This window comes from Macaca nemestrina, chromosome 11 (assembly GCF_043159975.1).
Source record: "Macaca nemestrina isolate mMacNem1 chromosome 11, mMacNem.hap1, whole genome shotgun sequence".
Lineage (NCBI taxonomy): Eukaryota > Metazoa > Chordata > Mammalia > Primates > Cercopithecidae > Macaca > Macaca nemestrina.
The window spans coordinates 129,087,254-129,104,607 of record NC_092135.1 but is presented as its reverse complement, the minus strand read 5'-3'; the positions used below and the strand labels follow the sequence as shown (position 1 = coordinate 129,104,607).

The window sequence follows — 17,354 nt, the reverse complement described above, 5'->3', positions numbered from 1 at the left end:
GCAGATGACTAATTACGTTAACTATTGAGTTAAGCTTTATAATCCCTTCATTTAGAGTGAGAACATCCAAAGCAAACACTGTGTTCTGTGAGTGTGTGCAGAGAAAGCTGCTCCACCGGGGGTCTGTGGCTCTGAACAGGAATGACAGGCACCAATTCTGCTTGACCTGCGGCTCAAAAGGTCACCGGGGTCCCCACACCTCCCTTCCTAGCCATTTGCCAAGTCCAGCTTTTATGTCTCTAAAGTAAAATGTGCTAAAGAAACAGAATTCTTTTTTTTTTCTTTTTTTAAATTTTAGTGACAAGACAGGTCCTTTGATGGAAACTGGATCTGTAAGAAAAACAAGGACAGACCAATCAGCTTAGACAATACCCCATGTGACCTGGAATCCTGTGGCTTTCCAGTTTCACAGCCTCACAGGTGAGGGTTCAGCAACTATGATCCTTCTGTGGAGAAATAAATTATTTAGGATTCAAATTTCTTCCATTCCTTGCATCCACTCTTTCTTTCAGCCACACACCTCAGGCTGTAACGCCTTTTGCCAGGCGCGTGGCCAGGCTTGGCTCCTGCTCATCTCATCGGTGCCAGCGCCTTCCCTGGGTCCCCTGCAGCTATGATGGAGTCTCACCCCCCAAAAGCTACACTGCAGTGATTTGACCACATTCAATGCCCAAAATGGCTGGGAAAGAAGTCCTTTGCTTTCAGGGCCTCATCCTCAGCTGAGGAAGATGCCAAGGGAGAGGTTTACCAAACTTTAGGAAAGAATATTCTAGAAGCATCTTTCCCTAAAAAGGAAAGACGCCACTGTCGTCAGATGGTTCTTCGCTCCCTGGACAGTGAAGGATGTCAAACTGCCTGTTAATTAAGAGCTGAGCCTACAAGCTCAGCACGACTTAATGTACCCCCACAATGCACTCCCATCGCCCTCCCTCACCGTGACTCTCATACAGGTGCCCAGGAGACTTTCATTGGCTAAAGTTCTTCCCTGGGCAGTTAAAAAGTAAGCTAATATTCTTTTTTTTTTTTTTTGAGACGGAATTTTGCTCTTGTTGCCCAGGCTGGAGTGCAATGGTACGATCTCAGCTCACTGCAACCTCCGCCTCCCGGGTTCAAGCGATTCTCCTGCCTCAGCCTTCCGAGTAGTTGGGATTACAGGCATGCACCACCATGCCCTGCTAATTTTGCATTTTTAGTGAGACAGAGTTTCTTCATGTTGGTCAGTCTGGTCTTGAACTCCTGACCTCAGGTGATCCACCCACCTCGGCCTCCCAAAGTCCTGGGATTACAGGTGTGAACCACTGTGCCCGGCCTATTTTTTAAAATTTTTTGAGACAGGGTCTTGCTCTTTTGCCCAGGCTGGAGTGCAGTGGTGTGATTTTGGCTCACTGCAAGCTTGGCTTCCTGGGTTCATGCCATTCTCTTGCCTCAGCCTCCTGAGTAGCTGTGACTACAGGTGCCCGCCACCACGCCCAGCTAATTTTTTTGTATTTTTAGTAGAGACAGGGTTTCACCATGTTAGCCAGGATGGTGTTGATCTCCTGACCTCGTGATCTGCCCGCCTCGGCCTCCCACAGTGCTGGGATTATAAGCGTGAGCCACCGCACCCGGCCTTTTTTTTTTTTTTTCTTTCTTGAGACAGGGTCTCAAGAGTTCTGTCACCCAGACTGGAGTGCCTTGGTGCAATTATGGCACATTGCAACCTCCAACTGCTGAGCTCATGCAATCCTTCCACCTTAGCCTCCCAAATAGCTGGGATTACAGGCATGTGCCACCATGCCTAGCTAACTTTTTAATCTTTTTTCTTCTTCTCACTCTTTTTTTTTTTTTTTGTAGAGACAAGGTCTTGGTATGTTACCCAGGCTGGTCTCAAACTCTCAGGCTCAAGTTATCCTCCTGCCTGGGCCTCCCAAAGGTCTAGGATTACAGGTTTGAGCCACTATTCCCAGTCAAAAAGTAAGCAAATTTAAAGAAAAATATTAAGTGATTTTACAGGTATCCAAAGTCACTGATTTAACAAACGGTAATGATGATAATGATGATGATAATGGTGATGATGGCAACTACCTCCAAGGGTGATGGTTGTAAAGATTGAGGGGATGTGCAGAATTGCCAGGTGCAGGGCCTGGTGATAGAGGTGGGTGGTGGTGATGATGGTGATGGTGATGATGATGGTGATGATGGTGATAATGATGATGATGGTGATGGGGGTGGTGATGATGGTGATGATGATGATGGTGATGGTGATGATGATGGTGATGGTGATGTGATGATGGTGATGATGGCGATGGTGATGATGCTGGTGGTGATGATGATGGTGGTGATGATAGCGATGATGATGATGGCAGTGGTGATGATGGTGGTGGTGATGATGATGATGGTGATGATGATGGTGATGGTGATGGTGGTGATGATGATGATGGTGATGATGGTGATGGTGATGATGGTGGTAGCGGTGGTGATAATGGTGGTGGTGGTGATGATGGTGATGGTTATGATGGTGATGGTGGTGGTGGTGATGATGATGGTGATGATGGTGATGGTGGTGATGATGATGGTGATGATGGTGATGGTGGTGATGATGATGGTAATGATGATGGTGATGGTGATGATGATGGTGATGGTGATGATGATGGTGGTAGTGATGATGGTGATGGTGATGATGATGGTGATGGTGGTGATGGTGATGATGGTGGTGATGATGGTGATGGTGATGATGATGATGGTGATGATGGTGGTGATGATCATGGTAATGCAGATGATTCTGATGATGGTGGTGATGATGGTGATGGTGATGAGGATGATGGTGATGGTGGTGATGCTGGTGATGGTGGTGATGATGGTGATGGTGATGAGGATGATGGTGATGGTGGTGATGCTGGTGATGGTGGTGATGATGGTGATGGTGATGATGATGATGGTGATGATGGTGGTGATGATCATGGTAATGCAGATGATTCTGATGATGGTGGTGATGATGGTGATGGTGATGAGGATGATGGTGATGGTGATGGTGATGATGGTGGTGATGATGATGGTGGTGATGCTGGTGATGGTGGTGATGATGGTGATGGTGATGATGATGGTGATGGTGATGGTGGTGGTGGTGGTGATGGTGATGATGATGATGGTGGTGATGGTGGTGATGATGGTGATGGTGATGATGATGGTGGTAATGATGGTGATGATGGTGATGGTGATGATGGTGGTGATGATTGTGATGATGATGATGGTGATGGTGGTGATGATGATGGTGGTGATGATGGTGATGGTGGTGGTGGTGATCATGGTAATGCGGATGATGGTGATGATGATGGTGATGACGATGATAATGGTGGTGGTGATGATCATGGTAATGCAGATGATGGTGATGATGAATGATGATGGTGATGATGGTGGTGGTGATGATGATGGTGATGGTGATGAGAATGATGGTGATAATTGTGATGGTGCTGATGGTGGTGGTATTGCTGGTGATGTAGCTTTGTTGAGTGCTTATTCTGTGCCAGGAACTGTGCTAAGTATTTTACATGCATTTTTTCCACTCAATCTCCCCAACAATCCAATGAGAGCTGTGCTATTATTATCTCCATTTAATGAAAAGAAAATGAGACATCAGGAGTTAGGGAACTTGCCCCAGGCCTCAGAAATACTGGGTTTTGAAGAGGCCTATGACTCAAGCCTGCCTGCCTCCAGAACTCCAGCTCACAACCATTAGGTTCTGCTGCAAGGAATTTTGAAGAGAAAATGCTTTAACTCGGGTGCATTCGTCACGTTGCCAATGGCCAGCATCCACCCACCCCTGTCACCAGGTCCTGTGCCTGGCACTTCTGCACATCCCCTCAGTTAATCCTCAAAACCATTGCCCATGGAGGTAGTTATTATTCTCCCCACTAGACATGACACTGTCAGAGAAATTAAGAAACATGTCTCTAACACCCAGCTATCAGGCAGCAGAGTCAAGAAACGAGCCAGCAGCTCTAACTCCAAAGCTGGCATCCTTCCCACCACATCCATGTTGACAACAGCAACAGGACCCCCCAGCAGTGAGCTCTGTCCTCTAACACCTTATCTCACCTCTCCCAACAGGCTCAAGAGGAAGGTACTGTAATTTTCCCTATTTACAGATGAGGAAACTGAGGTTCTTGCCACTCAGGAAATGCCTCAGGAAATAGCATAGCAGCTAAGGAACTACTATGTCCTCTGCCACAGACATGGGACATGGCATCACAGAGCACATGAAGGGATGGTAAGCTGTCCCTGGAGTTCACCTTCTGGGTTTGGCTTTTGAGATATTCTGAACATCTTCTCCCAGTCCCATCACCTATCAACTCTTGGGGCTAGTGGAGGTCTGGAAGTAGGGTGAAATGCTTCTCATTACCCCCATGCTATCATCCCCATTGTCACTTATTAAGCATTTGCTAAGTGTGGATGTGGCAAGGGGATCATTGTGGAAGTTGTTGGCGCCCCCCCAGACCCTCACACCTCAAACCCAATGTCTTCTTCAAGCCTCACAATAACCCTACAAGGTAGGTTCTATCATTTCACTCCATTGAGAGAGAGGAACCTTGGGAAATAATATATTACGCCCACTGCAAAGGCAAGGAAAACCGATGATTATCCCCTTTCTGGGGCTGGTGCATCCACTGCTCAACTCCTGCGAGTTGTGAGTGTGCTGCTAACAGCTCAGAGCTGCCCCTCCTCTAGGGAAGTGCCCTCAGCCCAAAGGGAGCTGCTCTTTCCACAAAGACATGCAGTCCCTACCCAACCCTTAGAGCCAAGCACTGACAAGGAGGAGCACCAGAGGGCAAGCCTCTCCCCTCTGCTGAGACTAACTGTGTTGTAATTCTTGTTCCAGGGCCCCCACAGGGTCAAGCTGAGGTCTGGCCTCCTCCTTCTCAGCTCCTTCCCTTGCCTCCTCTTGCCTCCCTCCCTCCCTCACTCCCTGAGAGCTCCTCCTCAATAAACCCTGTCCATCCAACCCCAGTCTCAGGCTCTGCTTCCAGGGGCGAGGGAAGATGGCTGTGTGAGCCATGCCCCTTGCCCTCAGGGATCTTGCAGGACAGCTGGGAGACAGGCCACAGGCAAACAACAGCATCATCCACAACACAGGAGGCACAGGTGGAGAGGACAGGGGTTGAGAAGATGGAAGACATCATTGAAGTTGGGAAGATGGAGGAAGGTTTCATGGAAGAAGGGGGCTTTATGGGTGACGGACCAGTAGGACTGGGTAGGAAACAAGCTTTCAAGGCAGGGAGAAAGGTCCGAGATGGGTAGGAACCTTTGCCCCCATCCCTCCTATTTCCTCTCGTCCAGGGTCCGTGACCAGGGAAACCATCCTAGGGCAGCGGAGGTGGGGGCTCTGTTCAGATGATTATAATAATGAGTCTAGCATCTGAGAGCATCAGGTCTTCCCTAGAGGGCCATGCTGGCTGACTCTGAGGCCAGGAGGGGGTCACTCCACTGTCAAGCTTCTCTTGAGAGGCCGGGGCTTGCTCCACCTGAAAAGACCACCTCCATTCGAAGGGACAGAACGCTCCACATACCTGCCGGACCGTGGGCCTAGGGGCTTGTTCACAAGGATTCAGTGATGTAGTAGGCAGCTCCTAGAGCCCCCAGAGCCACAGCCACAGTTCCGAGGGCTTGGAGGACACGTGTTACGATGACTGGAGGGTTTTCTTGAAGGTTTTCTGTAGAACAAAGCAAAAGTGAGGGTGGTGGGAAGCTGGGCTTCGGTGCCTCTCTACGAGCAGGAGAAAGTGGAAATTAAGTGGCCCTCTCAGGATTGCAGGAATACCCATCTTCCCCCTCTCCAAACTCCTTTTAAGAGAACATTTAATTCTTCCCACCCTTCCAAAAAGTCCCTGCTGAAAGACCCCTGAGGATCGGAGGGTGAGCTGGCCTGGGATGCCAGCTGCCCTGAACACTCAGAGGGGGACCAGGTTAGGAAGGTGGTCAAGTCTGCTGTGAGCCAGGCCTTGTGCTAAACACTTCACACCCGGTGTCTTCTTCAAGCCTCACAACAACCCTATGAGGTAGGTTCTATCACTTGACTCCATTGAGAGAAAGGAACCTTGGGAAATAATATATTACACCCACACAAAGGCAAGGAAAACAGATGATTAAGGCAATAATTGTGAGGAGGGCATTCAAAAAATGCAATACCCATTTTGATAAAAATCCTACAAAAATAAGGATTCTTGTTTAATGTGAATGTGGATTGAAAGCCAAAAGCCAACATTACACTCTGTTGAGAAAAGCATGCGGGTGCTAAAAGTAGAACAGCATTAAAACTGTATATCTTGTCCTGACCAGACATGGTCCCTGTCCCTCCCTGCTCTCTTTCCTGATTCTGAGCCTTGTGTTTGCCTTTTCCTGCATCTAGATTGCTCCCGCTTTTCATCTTAAGCCAGAGAGGGCTTCAAGATCCTTTTGGACTCGGCTCACATGCTGCTGACAGGAACCTTTCAGAGGTTCCTGTTGGAGCCTGTTCCTGTTGGAACCTTTCAGAGGTTCCTGTTGGAGCCTCTCCCAGAGGACACACGGCTCTTTGCATCTTGCATCTTGGTTTCTAAATGCACGGGTCTTAGCTCTCCATGCAGACTGCAACAATTTTAGGGGTAAAGTTCCCTGTTCTGGTTTCCCTCACAGTCCCCCATGTCTTCTGCATAGTAAGTTTCGCTCAATAACACTTGCTGGTTTTAAAACGATAAGAACCCATGGCACAATTTGGCCATGGATGGATGGAAGTACTAAGTGTATGGGCGGGGTGTGGCTAACGGTGGCAGGTAGACCTTTCCTTGACGGGGCTTACTGGGTGGCGGAGTATTTCTGGCTCCAAGTATGTTTTCCCCACACGCCCCGGTATCTATTTGCTTCTCTCCATATGTAGGAAAGATGGAGTTTTTCAGCTCCAGAAAGGAGAGGGGATTGGGTAGGGAAGAGGATGGGAAGTGGAACAGGACGAGGATGGGGGTTGGGGGGCTCAGCTCCTGGGGTGGGGGTATGAAGTCGCCAAGTGGAAGGGCCTCTATCATTGAGATCTGTAAGGCCCTCAGGTGGTACAGATGGCAACCCTTCTCCCGGCCCATGCATGTAACCTAGCAGCGCCAAAGACGGGAACATCTCCAGTCTGTTCCCGGCAGGGATAGGGTCTTCCTATGAGGGCAGTGGCAGCCATGACACTGCTCCTGGTGGCTTTGTGGGAAGAGGAAGGAAGGACAGATACTATGGGTGATGTCATGGGGGCTGCCACCAACAGACCAGCCTGGGGCACACGTCGCCTATGGGGACCCCCAGAAAGAGCTCAGCACACTCTGAAGGGGGCTGAGGTCTTGCTATTGTGTGGAGGAGGCATATGAATTACAAGTAGTTTTTTATCATTAAATTCTAGGCGACATTCATAGGCAGATCAGGAACCTTAGGCCCCAGCCTAAGACACAGGCCACTGAGGGGCCACGGAGGTGCACGGCCAAACAGCATTTAAACACAAAGGCCCTGAGCGACTCGGAATCTCTGAAGGGCTGAGAGGGAGAGTGTTCCGAGGAGGGGAGGGCATCTCTGGAGAAAATAAAAAGGAAGCCACTGAGGAGGCAAATCCCAGTGAGGAAGAAAACTGGCACCTCTCTGTACGGGTGGAGAGGGTACCCAGTGGGTAGGGCTGGTCAGAAAGGGCCCTGCCTGCCAACGTCCAGGAAGTGGCCAAAGGAAAGAGGAAAAGGCTTTCCTTCGGCCTGGGATTCCCAAGAGGAATGATACTGATTGCTAATAAGGTCTGGGGGCAGAGCCTGGCCCTGGGAACTGTGTGCCCTGAGGTTCCAGCCCCTCACGCTTGGAACCTGTAGAAGGTGAGCAGGTTGGGGAGTCCTCTCCCTGGCGCCATCTGCCAGTCCCGAGGCAGAAGGACATCGAAGATGCGGCTATGGCACAGCCCCAGACGACGCCAGCAAGCAGAGCTGCAGGGGCAAGTGGCACAGGAGCAGGAATGCGGGCCGGCGCGAGTCAGAGGCCCTGTGGGGACAGAAGGAAAGAGGTGAGGGAGGTACCTGCTCTGGGAGGTGGGGGCAGGGGAGCCTGGAACACAGTCTGAGAAGGCCCCCCAAAACAGTAGCAGCTGCAGGATTACCAGGGCAGATCCTGGATTTTTTCCAGGCATCATTGAGGATTTGGGAATGAACTACCCAAGGAAGGCAGTTCTCCCACAAAATGTTCTCTAACCAAACAGAAGTGAAGACTGACTGCATGAGAAAATGGCTGTTTTATACTGGTGCTACCTGGGAGTAGCAACAACAACCGTGATGATGATGGAGGTGGTGCTGATGGTGTCATGGCTTACGCCTTCAGGATGCTTTGGACTTAGCGTGCCCATCTCATTTAATTTCACAGTAATCCTGTAAAGGGGATACTGTTGCTCTTGTTTTACAAATAAGGAAACTGAGGCTCAGATAATTTAAGGGATATGCCCTTCTGGGGAGTAGATTGCAGAAGTTGGCTTTCTCAACTCAGGCTTTCTCACGTTTAATTCAGTGAAAATGGAATTTCAGGTGACTGCCCACCCCAGGAGAGGCTGCACTGGGATTCCTGGAATTGGAGCTGCCATGTTCCATTGATCTAGAGCATAGTGATCCATCCGGAAGACAACCACAGCTCCAGTTTCCAGTCCCGATCTTATCTTCTGTTTCTGTCCTCCTCTGGTATGGATCCCAGCAGAATGTAGATGATACCCTCTGTGGTCGGGCAAGATAATTTCTGGCTGGATTATTCCCTCCTGTTTCCTATCTGTAGCCCTGTGGCTTCTTGACAGAGCTACAGGTTCTTCTGACCCTAAGCTGCGTGAAACGGAGAGTCAACCTGGCAGACTCGGTACACTTTCTGCTTAGACTTGCCCATGACACATACTTTCCCGGAATGAGGAGAGGGGATTCTAAAGGCAAGACTTGTCTCTTTTTTTAGTTACAGAAAAGTTTTTCAAATGAGACATCATTCCCAGGCAATAAAGTTCACCCTTTTAGAGCGCTCAGTGGTTTTTAGTATATTCACAAAGTTTTGTGGCCATCACCACTAATTTCAGAACATCTTCATTTCCCCAAAAAGAAACCCTATCTCCATGAGCAGTTACCCCCCATTCTCCAGTTCCCCCAGTTCTTGGCAATACATTTGCTTATTCTGAACATTTCATGTAAATAGAATCATTCGATGTGTGGGTTTTTGGGAGACTGGACTCTTTCACTTAGCCAAATGTCTATAAGGTTCATCCATGTTGTCCCATGTATCAAATGGGACATCATCTCTTTTTATTGTCAAATAGTATTTCACCATATTCATTGTACTGTGGTATTTCATACCACGTTTTGTTTATCCATTCATCAGCTGATGGACATTTGGGTTGTTCCCACTTTTTGGCTGTTACAAATGCTGCTGCTTTGAGCATTTGTGTACAAGTTTTGGTGTGCTTCTAATATGCTTAATAATATGCTTCCAATTCTCTTGGATATATACCAAGAAGTGGGATTGCTGGGTCATAAGGTAACTTCATGTTCCTCTGAGGAACCACCAGACTGTTTCCACAGCAGCTGCACCATTTTACATTCCCACCTACAGTGTATGAGGATTCCAGCTTCTCTACATCCTCACCAACACTTGTTATTGTCCATCCTTCTGATTATACCCATCCTAGTGGAAGACTGGCATTTTCTTGAGCTACAATATTTCTGTACACAAAAAGGCTTGGATTTTAGAAAATGGCATGCTTTACACTCAGGCCCTTATCCTGCATCTCCAACATTCCTTTCTACTGCAGAGAATTCCTTTGGAAGAAGTATAGGGTGTCCGCTGTAACCACTGGTGAGCCACCACCGTTTCTTGCTTTCTTGCTTTGCCTCTTCAATGGGCCAAATTCCTCTCGGAGTGTGAGTCACATGTGATCATTAAAAGACTTGGGAATGGAAAGTTTTGCTTTCTACTAGTTCTGAAGACCATAACCCGGAAATGTTTCTCTCAGTGGCTGATGATCACAGTCTTTACAACATATAGTATGGTGCTCAAAATCATTATCATATGTCAAGAAGGGATTGATTCCTGGCCATGGAAGGATCATTGGCGTGGCATGCCTTGCAGTTAGCACTCTCATCTCCATCTCTTCTTTCTTTTATGCTCACACAATCCCGGGGGGTAAACTGTGGCCCAGGGAGTGTGGCCTGTTCGAGGCTGTGGAGCCATGGGCACTGGCTCACAGCAGATCCAGGAGCTGCTTGGACAAAGATGTTCTTCCTCTTGTGGAGACTCCTAGGCCTCTTGGAATGGAAAGGTCAGTGCTGTGGTTTAGAGTGAGGGTTCTGGAGTCAGAATAGAGCGGGTTTCCCTTCTCAGGGCTACCAGCCTCTGCTCAGGAGCAACTTGTTTGACTCCTATGAGCCTCAGTTTCCCCATCTATAAAATGGAGATGATATGGAAGAACTTTTATAGGATTGTCACATGTGAAAATTAAGACACTTGAGCTGAATGCTAGGTACACAGTAAATGCTTAGTGATAATGTTAGTTTGCTATCACCATTATTGTTAGCAGTATAAACCAGCCCACCTCCTGAACTCCACTTGAATTCCCTCTACACAATCCAGTGCTTATTCAGACACTGTTTGGCTCCCAAGAAGATGGGGAACCACTTTTCCTGACAGCCATTCCATTTTCAGACAGAGCTAATTGTTGGGAAGTTTTTTATGTTGAGCCAAAGTCTGTCTGTCGCTAATGTCTTCCATGGGTAAGGTTGTTAATTTAGCAAATAAAAATACAGGATGCCCACACAATATTTGGGAAACACATACTAAAAATATTATTTGTTGTTTAGTAAAATTAAAATTTAACTAAGAGTCTTGTATTTTGTCTGGCTATCCTATCCCTGGGCCTGTATGTGTCTGTTTTCACACTGCTGATAAAGACATGTCTGAGACTGGGCAATTTACAAAGGAATGAGGTTTGTTGGACTTACAGTTCCACGTGACTGGGGAGGCTTCATAATCATGGTGGAAGGTGAAAGGCACATCTCACGTGGCGGCAGACAAGAGAAGAGAGTTTGTGCAGGGAAACTCCCTTTTTAAAAACCATTAGATCTCATGAGATTTATTCAGTATCACGAGAACACCACGGAAAAGACCTGCCCCCATGATTCAATCACTTCCCACTGGGTCCTTCCCACAACACTGGGAATTCAAGATGAGATCTGGGTGGGGACACAGCCAAACCATATCAGGCCCTTAGACTTCTCAGGACAATAAGGAACAAGTCTATTCACATCTTCCACCTGACAGACAGACATCCTCCAACTCCTTCAATCGGCTGTCATACACTAAATGGCCTCCCTGATCCCTCTCATCCTCCATCAACCTGAACTATCTTCCTTGGACTAGTTTGTCAGGCATCTTTTATAGCCCAAAATGATAGCTTGATGAGGACAGAATAAAGCAGGATCATCACCTCCCTTATTCTAAACCATATGCTTCTATTTATGCATCCTTGGTTTTTATTTTTTAGCAGTTGCATGGCACTGCTGATTCCTAGTGAGCAAGTATTACTATAGAACCAAGTTAAATGTTTATATGTATGTGTGGCTGTCTTCAATGAGACTCAGGATGATGAGAAATAACAAAACCCAGGAACCCTGGTCTCTTGGGTGGAAACAAAAACAAAAACCTTCACACTCTACAACACAGCTCCAGGATACACTTTAACCATGCATCACTATCCTACAAGAACCAGCCTCTGGGATGACCCGGAACTCCATCAGCAGGAAGGCTGGAACTGCTGAAGCTAGAAGACAGCCCACCTGCTTTCCTGGATTGAGGGGCTGCCTTCATGTTAGCATCTGGAGATAACAGGCAGCGAGAGGAGCGGCGGATTTCGGGTGCTGGAAGGGCTTGGGATGCTGGCTGCTGGGAGTTGGTTTCAAGGCTGGACTGCTGTGGTGTGGATTCAGGGCTAGGCTGCTGTGGCGTGGATTCAGGGCTAGGCTGCTGTGGTGTGGATTCAGGACTAGGCTCCTGTGGTGTGGATTCAGGACTAGGCTGCTGAGAGGTGGAATTGGAGCTAGCATGCTGGGAGGTGGAGTCTCGGTGGCGTTTGGCCTCTGACCTTTTCTTCTTGACCTTCTTCATAGTGGATCCTCCCAACCTAAGCGTGGACCTACATGGAGCTGCGTAATCTCCTGGCTCCCTCCTGGAGGGGCCGTTCGCCCTCTGCCCTAGAGGCCTGGCTCTGGCCTCCAACTGGACCCAGGCCCTACAGAGAACAGTGACCCACACCTCCTGTGAGGTCATAAAAGCCAGGGTGGCTCCTATGGCAGGGCTGCAGGGACAGTCTTCTCCACAGACACCAGCCTGGCGTTCTCCCTTAGCCCAGGCCCTGGTCCTCACAGACCTGGTGATGCCTGGCCACGGGGCCCATGAGAGCCAGATCCTCATGCTTCTGTGAACAGAGCACAGCCTTCAGTCACCTCTCTGCTGGCGTGTTCCTGGGTCCATGTGAGCCACCTGTTCTGCTCTAAGATACCCTGGATGTGACGCTCAGCTCTGTCACTGGCTTCCACATACCCCCTATTCCTAGACCTCAAAAATCCACGCTCCCCATGCATTCATCTTCATGTCAGCTTCCTGAAGATTTGGAGCTTCCTTGAAGGCTTTACCTCCCATGGGCCTGCTACCATCTCAGAGTAGCTTACCCCTTCCTGCAAAGCCTGCCCTCCCCCACTGTGGGAGGGGAGTTTGGGGGTTGATCTGACTTTTATAAGAACCTTTGCATTTGGCAAATAATTTTCCTTGAGAACATAACAGCTGTTCAGAAAACGAACATTTGTCTCAAACTCACGACGACGGCAACCACAGACCATCCCCCAAACCCCAACTGGTTGGGTTAAGCAGGTGACTGAATCTTTCTCTCAATTAATTAATGTGTTCATTAAATGTGATTTTTATTTTAGGATGGAAGAAGGAAAAGTATTTTTAAAAGACAGTCTAAAGCTTACACTGTGACTGCAACATAAAGTGTGTTCACCTCAGGAGACACTTCCGTCGCGAGTGCATCTCAGGTGGGTGAGTGTGGGACCGGCAAGTGCAGGAGCTCCTGCCCCAGGGAAGGTTTAGAGCAGACCCGGGCAGGTAAAAAGGGCTTCGGGCCACATGAAGTCAAACCTCAACCTGGTTTAAATCAGTGTTTTTCAACCTCAGCCCTGTTGACATTTTTGGGCTGAGTAATTCTTTGTTGTGGGGGATCATCCCGTGTATTGTGGGAAGTTTACCAGATCCCTGGTCTTTATCCAGTCTTTACTCCCCCCTACCCCAGGACAACCCAAAATGTCTCCAGATACTCCTAAATGTCCCCTAGAGACGGGTGGTGGGGGTGTGTGTGTCAAAATTGCCGCTGGTTGTGCCACATTGGTGTAAATGAATCAGATAGGAGCAGACACATATAGGTGGAACTTCCTGGTAGCAATGAAAGAAATATTCCATTGTACCAGAAGAAGCCAAACAGGGCACAGAGAATGGGTCTTTGTCTTCCAGTAGAAAGATGGAGGAAGCACAGAGGGCAGGCCTAGGGAGGAGTAGGGAATTTCCCTGTGGCAGCAGTAAAAATATGGTGTGAATTCTTTAGTAAGAGTGGTCCCAAGAAGCAGAGAGAGGGCACCTGTGGAAAGAGGTTGTCCCAGAAGAATGAGGAAGAATGGCGCCTCAATAGCTCTTTGCTAGAACATCTTCCCTGCACCCGCTCCCTTCTTCTTCTTCTTTTTTTTTGTTTTTGTTTTTGCTTTCAGACAGAGTCTCACTCTGTCTCCAGGAGTGCAGCGGCCCTGTTTTGGCTCACTGCAACCTCCACATCCCGGGTTCAACTGATTCTCCTGCCTCAGCCTCCTGAGTAGCTTACAGGCATGTTCCAGCCTCCTGAGTAGACTACAGACATGCGTCACCATGCCTGGCTAATTTGTATCATTTTAGTAGAGACAGGGTTTTGCTCTGTTGGCCAGGTTGGTCTCGAACTCCTGACTTTAAGTGATCTGCCTGCCTTGGCCTCCCTGTGTTGGGATTATAGACATGAGCCACTGCGCCTGGCCCCACTGCCTTCTGCTTGAGCACCTGTTCCTAGTCAGGAAACCTGGCTCTTCCATAATACAGTCACAGCCCACTGCCCAGGACTTATCAGCCACCACTACTACCTGGGTCCAGCTCTAGCCAACTGTGAACACCAGCGGTCTCATGAACAGGCTGAACATTCCTGCATTTTCAGAAGCCCTTCTCCTCTATCACCCCTCTCTGTACATCTACCAAAACATTTTCTGGTCAAGCCCTATCTCAAGTGGATCCATCTTTTCATAAAGCCTTTCTAAGCTGCACACGGTGGCTCATGCCTATAATCCCAGCACTTTGAGAGGCTGAGACAGGATCACCTGAGGTCAGGAATTTGAGACCGGCCTGGCCAACATGGAGAAATCCTGTCTCTACTAAAAATACAAAAACATTAGCCGGGCATGGTGGCACACGCCTGTGGTCTCAGCTACTCAGGAGGCTAAGGCAGGAGGATTGCTTGAACCCGGGAGGTGGAGGTTGCAGTGAGTGGAGATCGTGCCACTGCCCTCCAGCCTGGGCAACAGAGCGAGACTCCATCTAAAAAAAAAAAAAAAAAAAAAAAAACTATCTTGAGATTTCCAACTGGAAGCCATCCTTCCCTCGCTGCTGAGCTCCAGGGCACCTCTTTGTATGAGACTGGTCATATTCTGAACGGCATTAGAATTATTTCTGTCTTTGTCTTCCCTCTCATTCCCCAACCCCAGATGGTGGAAACCTCAGAAGGCCACAGTCTAGAGTAGGGGCTCAATGCAAGCTGCGGGAACTGAATGAAGGTGAAGGTAGGAGGACAGAGAAAGCAGGAAGCTGCGATGGGGGCAGGTGGGCATGGGTGGTGGGGGATCAGGCACCTCCAAGGCTTCATCACCAAGGGGTTACTTTCAAAAATGGGCTGGGACTTCTCTGGCCTCAGCTGCGGATCACCGTTGGACTAGTCCACGGGCAAGGGAGTTTCCTAACCAGGCGTGCCAGTCATGTGAAAATGCAGACTAGGTAGGGGAAGGGGATTGGAAATTAGATAGTCAGAATAAGGCCTTGAGGGGGTGAAAATTTCCTCCCAGAAGGTCTCTGATGGTTCTGGTGTCCTGGGCACCCAGAATAAGTGTGTCACCATTTGTCCTGAAGCTGACTTCTCTGAGCTGGATGGCACCCTGGACATCAACCGGCCCTTCACTTTCACGTCACACAGGAGGGACACTGGTCCATAGACAGGATGCCTGCTCTGGTCACCAGCTGGAGGGTGGCAGACCTTGGGTACCTAAGCTTTGGACTTTGCCACACAGAGCACTTCCTCAGTCCCTTCTGCTGCCCCTGGCAGGGTGGAGCTGGCAGGTAGGTACTGGACTTGGAGCTCCCTCAAGAGCTCACTGCCCAGGGACCTTAGACTGGCAAATTAATCTCATGGGCCACAGGCCTGGGCTCAGTAACACGAAGGGTCTCAAGGGTTGCGAAGGAGAATCCTGAAGTCAACCAGCTAGCTAGTCTGGTGGAGTTCTACCTGAGAGGGTTGCCATGAGGATCCAGGTGAAAAGTCCTTAGAACAGCGCCTGACTCACAAGAGGCAAGCTTTTAGTGTTACTATTCTTTCCTGGAGAAGATTAAGAAGCAAGCAAGGGAGAGGACAATGTGGAGAGGAGGGAGTGGGGGCCCCGTTTCTCCAAAATCCCACATCAATACCTTACAAAAGCGTGACCCCAAGTCATGGGAACCAATGCCCCAAGTTGTAGGTGGGGCCAGTGACTGGGGGTCGTAACCCTCCGAATTCGAACACGTCTGACGCTGAGATTGTCCCAGTGAGCACACCGGGAGGCACTCTAGCTCCTCCCCACCCAAAACAGTACCCAAAACTCCTAGAGGCGCCAGGAGAGAGGCCGTGATTCCGGGGCTTTGTCGTCTACCCCGCGGGGCGGCAGGGTCGGGGTCCAGGGCTGCCTGTTTGAGCGTTCTCCGCCCCGGGGCTCCCCCCTCCCCGCGCCGACCCCTCACCATCGGTCTGCGTCTCCCGATCCACCAGGGAGACCCTGTGCGCTTGGCTGCCGGCGCGCTGGATGTCCAGGGTGCCCTCGGGGCGGCCGGGGCAGAACACGGCCGTGTGCACCTCGACGGCGGGGCTGTGCGGCGCGAGGACTCGGCTGAGCAGGGCCTCCATGCGGCGGCGCGCCTCGGCCGCCTCCTCCTGCCGCGGCTGCACCACGATCCCCACCAGCGCGGCGGGCGGGCGTCGGTCCCGGGCGCGCAGCTGTTGCAGGAGCAGCTGCAGCCGAGGCAGCTGCGTGAGGAGCGCCGGCGCGCGGCACAGCACCAGGAGCAGCTGCGCGCCCGGCTCGTGCGGGTGCTGCGGCGCCTGGCGCCCAGATGCTGTGTCCTCCGCCGCGGAGGCGGGGGTCCCAGTAAGGGCCCCAGGCGCCTCGCGCGGGTCCTCGGCCTTGGGCCCGGAGCACCGCGGCTTCTTGTTGCAGCGCTTGGACTTCGTGGCCGGGCAGTCGTCGCGGTTCATTGAGCTGTCGCCCGAGCGCTTGGGCCGCCGCGCGGTGCAGTTGCTGGCGCTGGTGTGGCCGCTCCTGGCTGCGGCGGACGAGGGCCCCGGGAGCTGATCGGCCTCGGCGTCCACCGGAAAGCTCTGCAGGCTCGGGCCGTCCTCATCCTGCTTCCAGAGCTCGCTGATCAGTAGCACCTGGCCGTGGCCCTCGACAGACTGGGCTGGAGCCTGTGGCTGCGCCTCCGCCTTCCTCTCCTGGGCGGCCCTGCAGGGCTGGGCCCCAGGCCGCTGCTCCATGTCCGGTCCGGCTCCCTCGCCCCTCTGGGCTCGGGCCTCGGTTGGGAGGGAAAAGCTGCCCTTCTCCGGAGCATGTCACAATACCCCTGAGCCCTACCTTTTCCTGTCGTGGCCAAGCACCTCCGCCCCGCTATTCCTTGGAAATCTAATATATAGGAAGTTGCTGTTGGACGCTGGTATAACGCTGGCTGTGTTCAGTTTCTCCATTTTCTACTTCTGTGGTTTCAAAAGGTGCATCCTTTTATACCATGGATGAATCTTCGTCCCTAAGGCTCTAAGTAAGGCGAATTTTTATGCACCCGGGCATTTAAAAAGCGGTGGACCAGATCTCATTGCACCTGCAACTCTTGAGAATCAGCGAAGAAGAGTGGAGGCCTGGGTGGCTGGGCCCCGGCTCGGCCAGTCGGCTCTCTGGGTGATTTGGGCGCCAGAGTCTTGCGCTATTATAGTAGAAATGGGTGCTGTTGCAGGAGAT

The 17,354-nt window shown here is 50.4% G+C and overlaps 1 protein-coding gene and 1 pseudogene across 2 annotated transcripts; one reads left to right on the top strand and one right to left on the bottom strand.

Moving 5' to 3' along the window:
* Positions 1–268: 268 nt before the first annotated feature.
* On the bottom strand, positions 269–12,275 carry LOC105473943 (spermatogenesis associated 3). 2 transcript variants are annotated; one of them, XM_071073521.1, is made up of 4 exons: positions 11,817–12,275; positions 7,836–8,007; positions 5,544–5,687; positions 269–446 (listed from the first exon to the last, which is right to left on the bottom strand). In XM_071073521.1, the coding sequence occupies exons 1-3, from the start codon at positions 12,142–12,144 to the stop codon at positions 5,582–5,584; spliced, it is 606 nt and encodes a 201-aa protein (XP_070929622.1). In that variant the 5' UTR covers positions 12,145–12,275; the 3' UTR covers positions 269–446; positions 5,544–5,581. The 2 variants fall into 2 exon arrangements, with proteins under 2 accessions (XP_070929622.1, XP_011726482.1); XM_011728180.2 differs by having other exon boundaries at positions 269–330.
* A 96-nt stretch (positions 12,276–12,371) lies between these two features.
* On the top strand, positions 12,372–16,831 carry LOC105473946 (uncharacterized; annotated as a pseudogene).
* Positions 16,832–17,354: the final 523 nt, after the last annotated feature.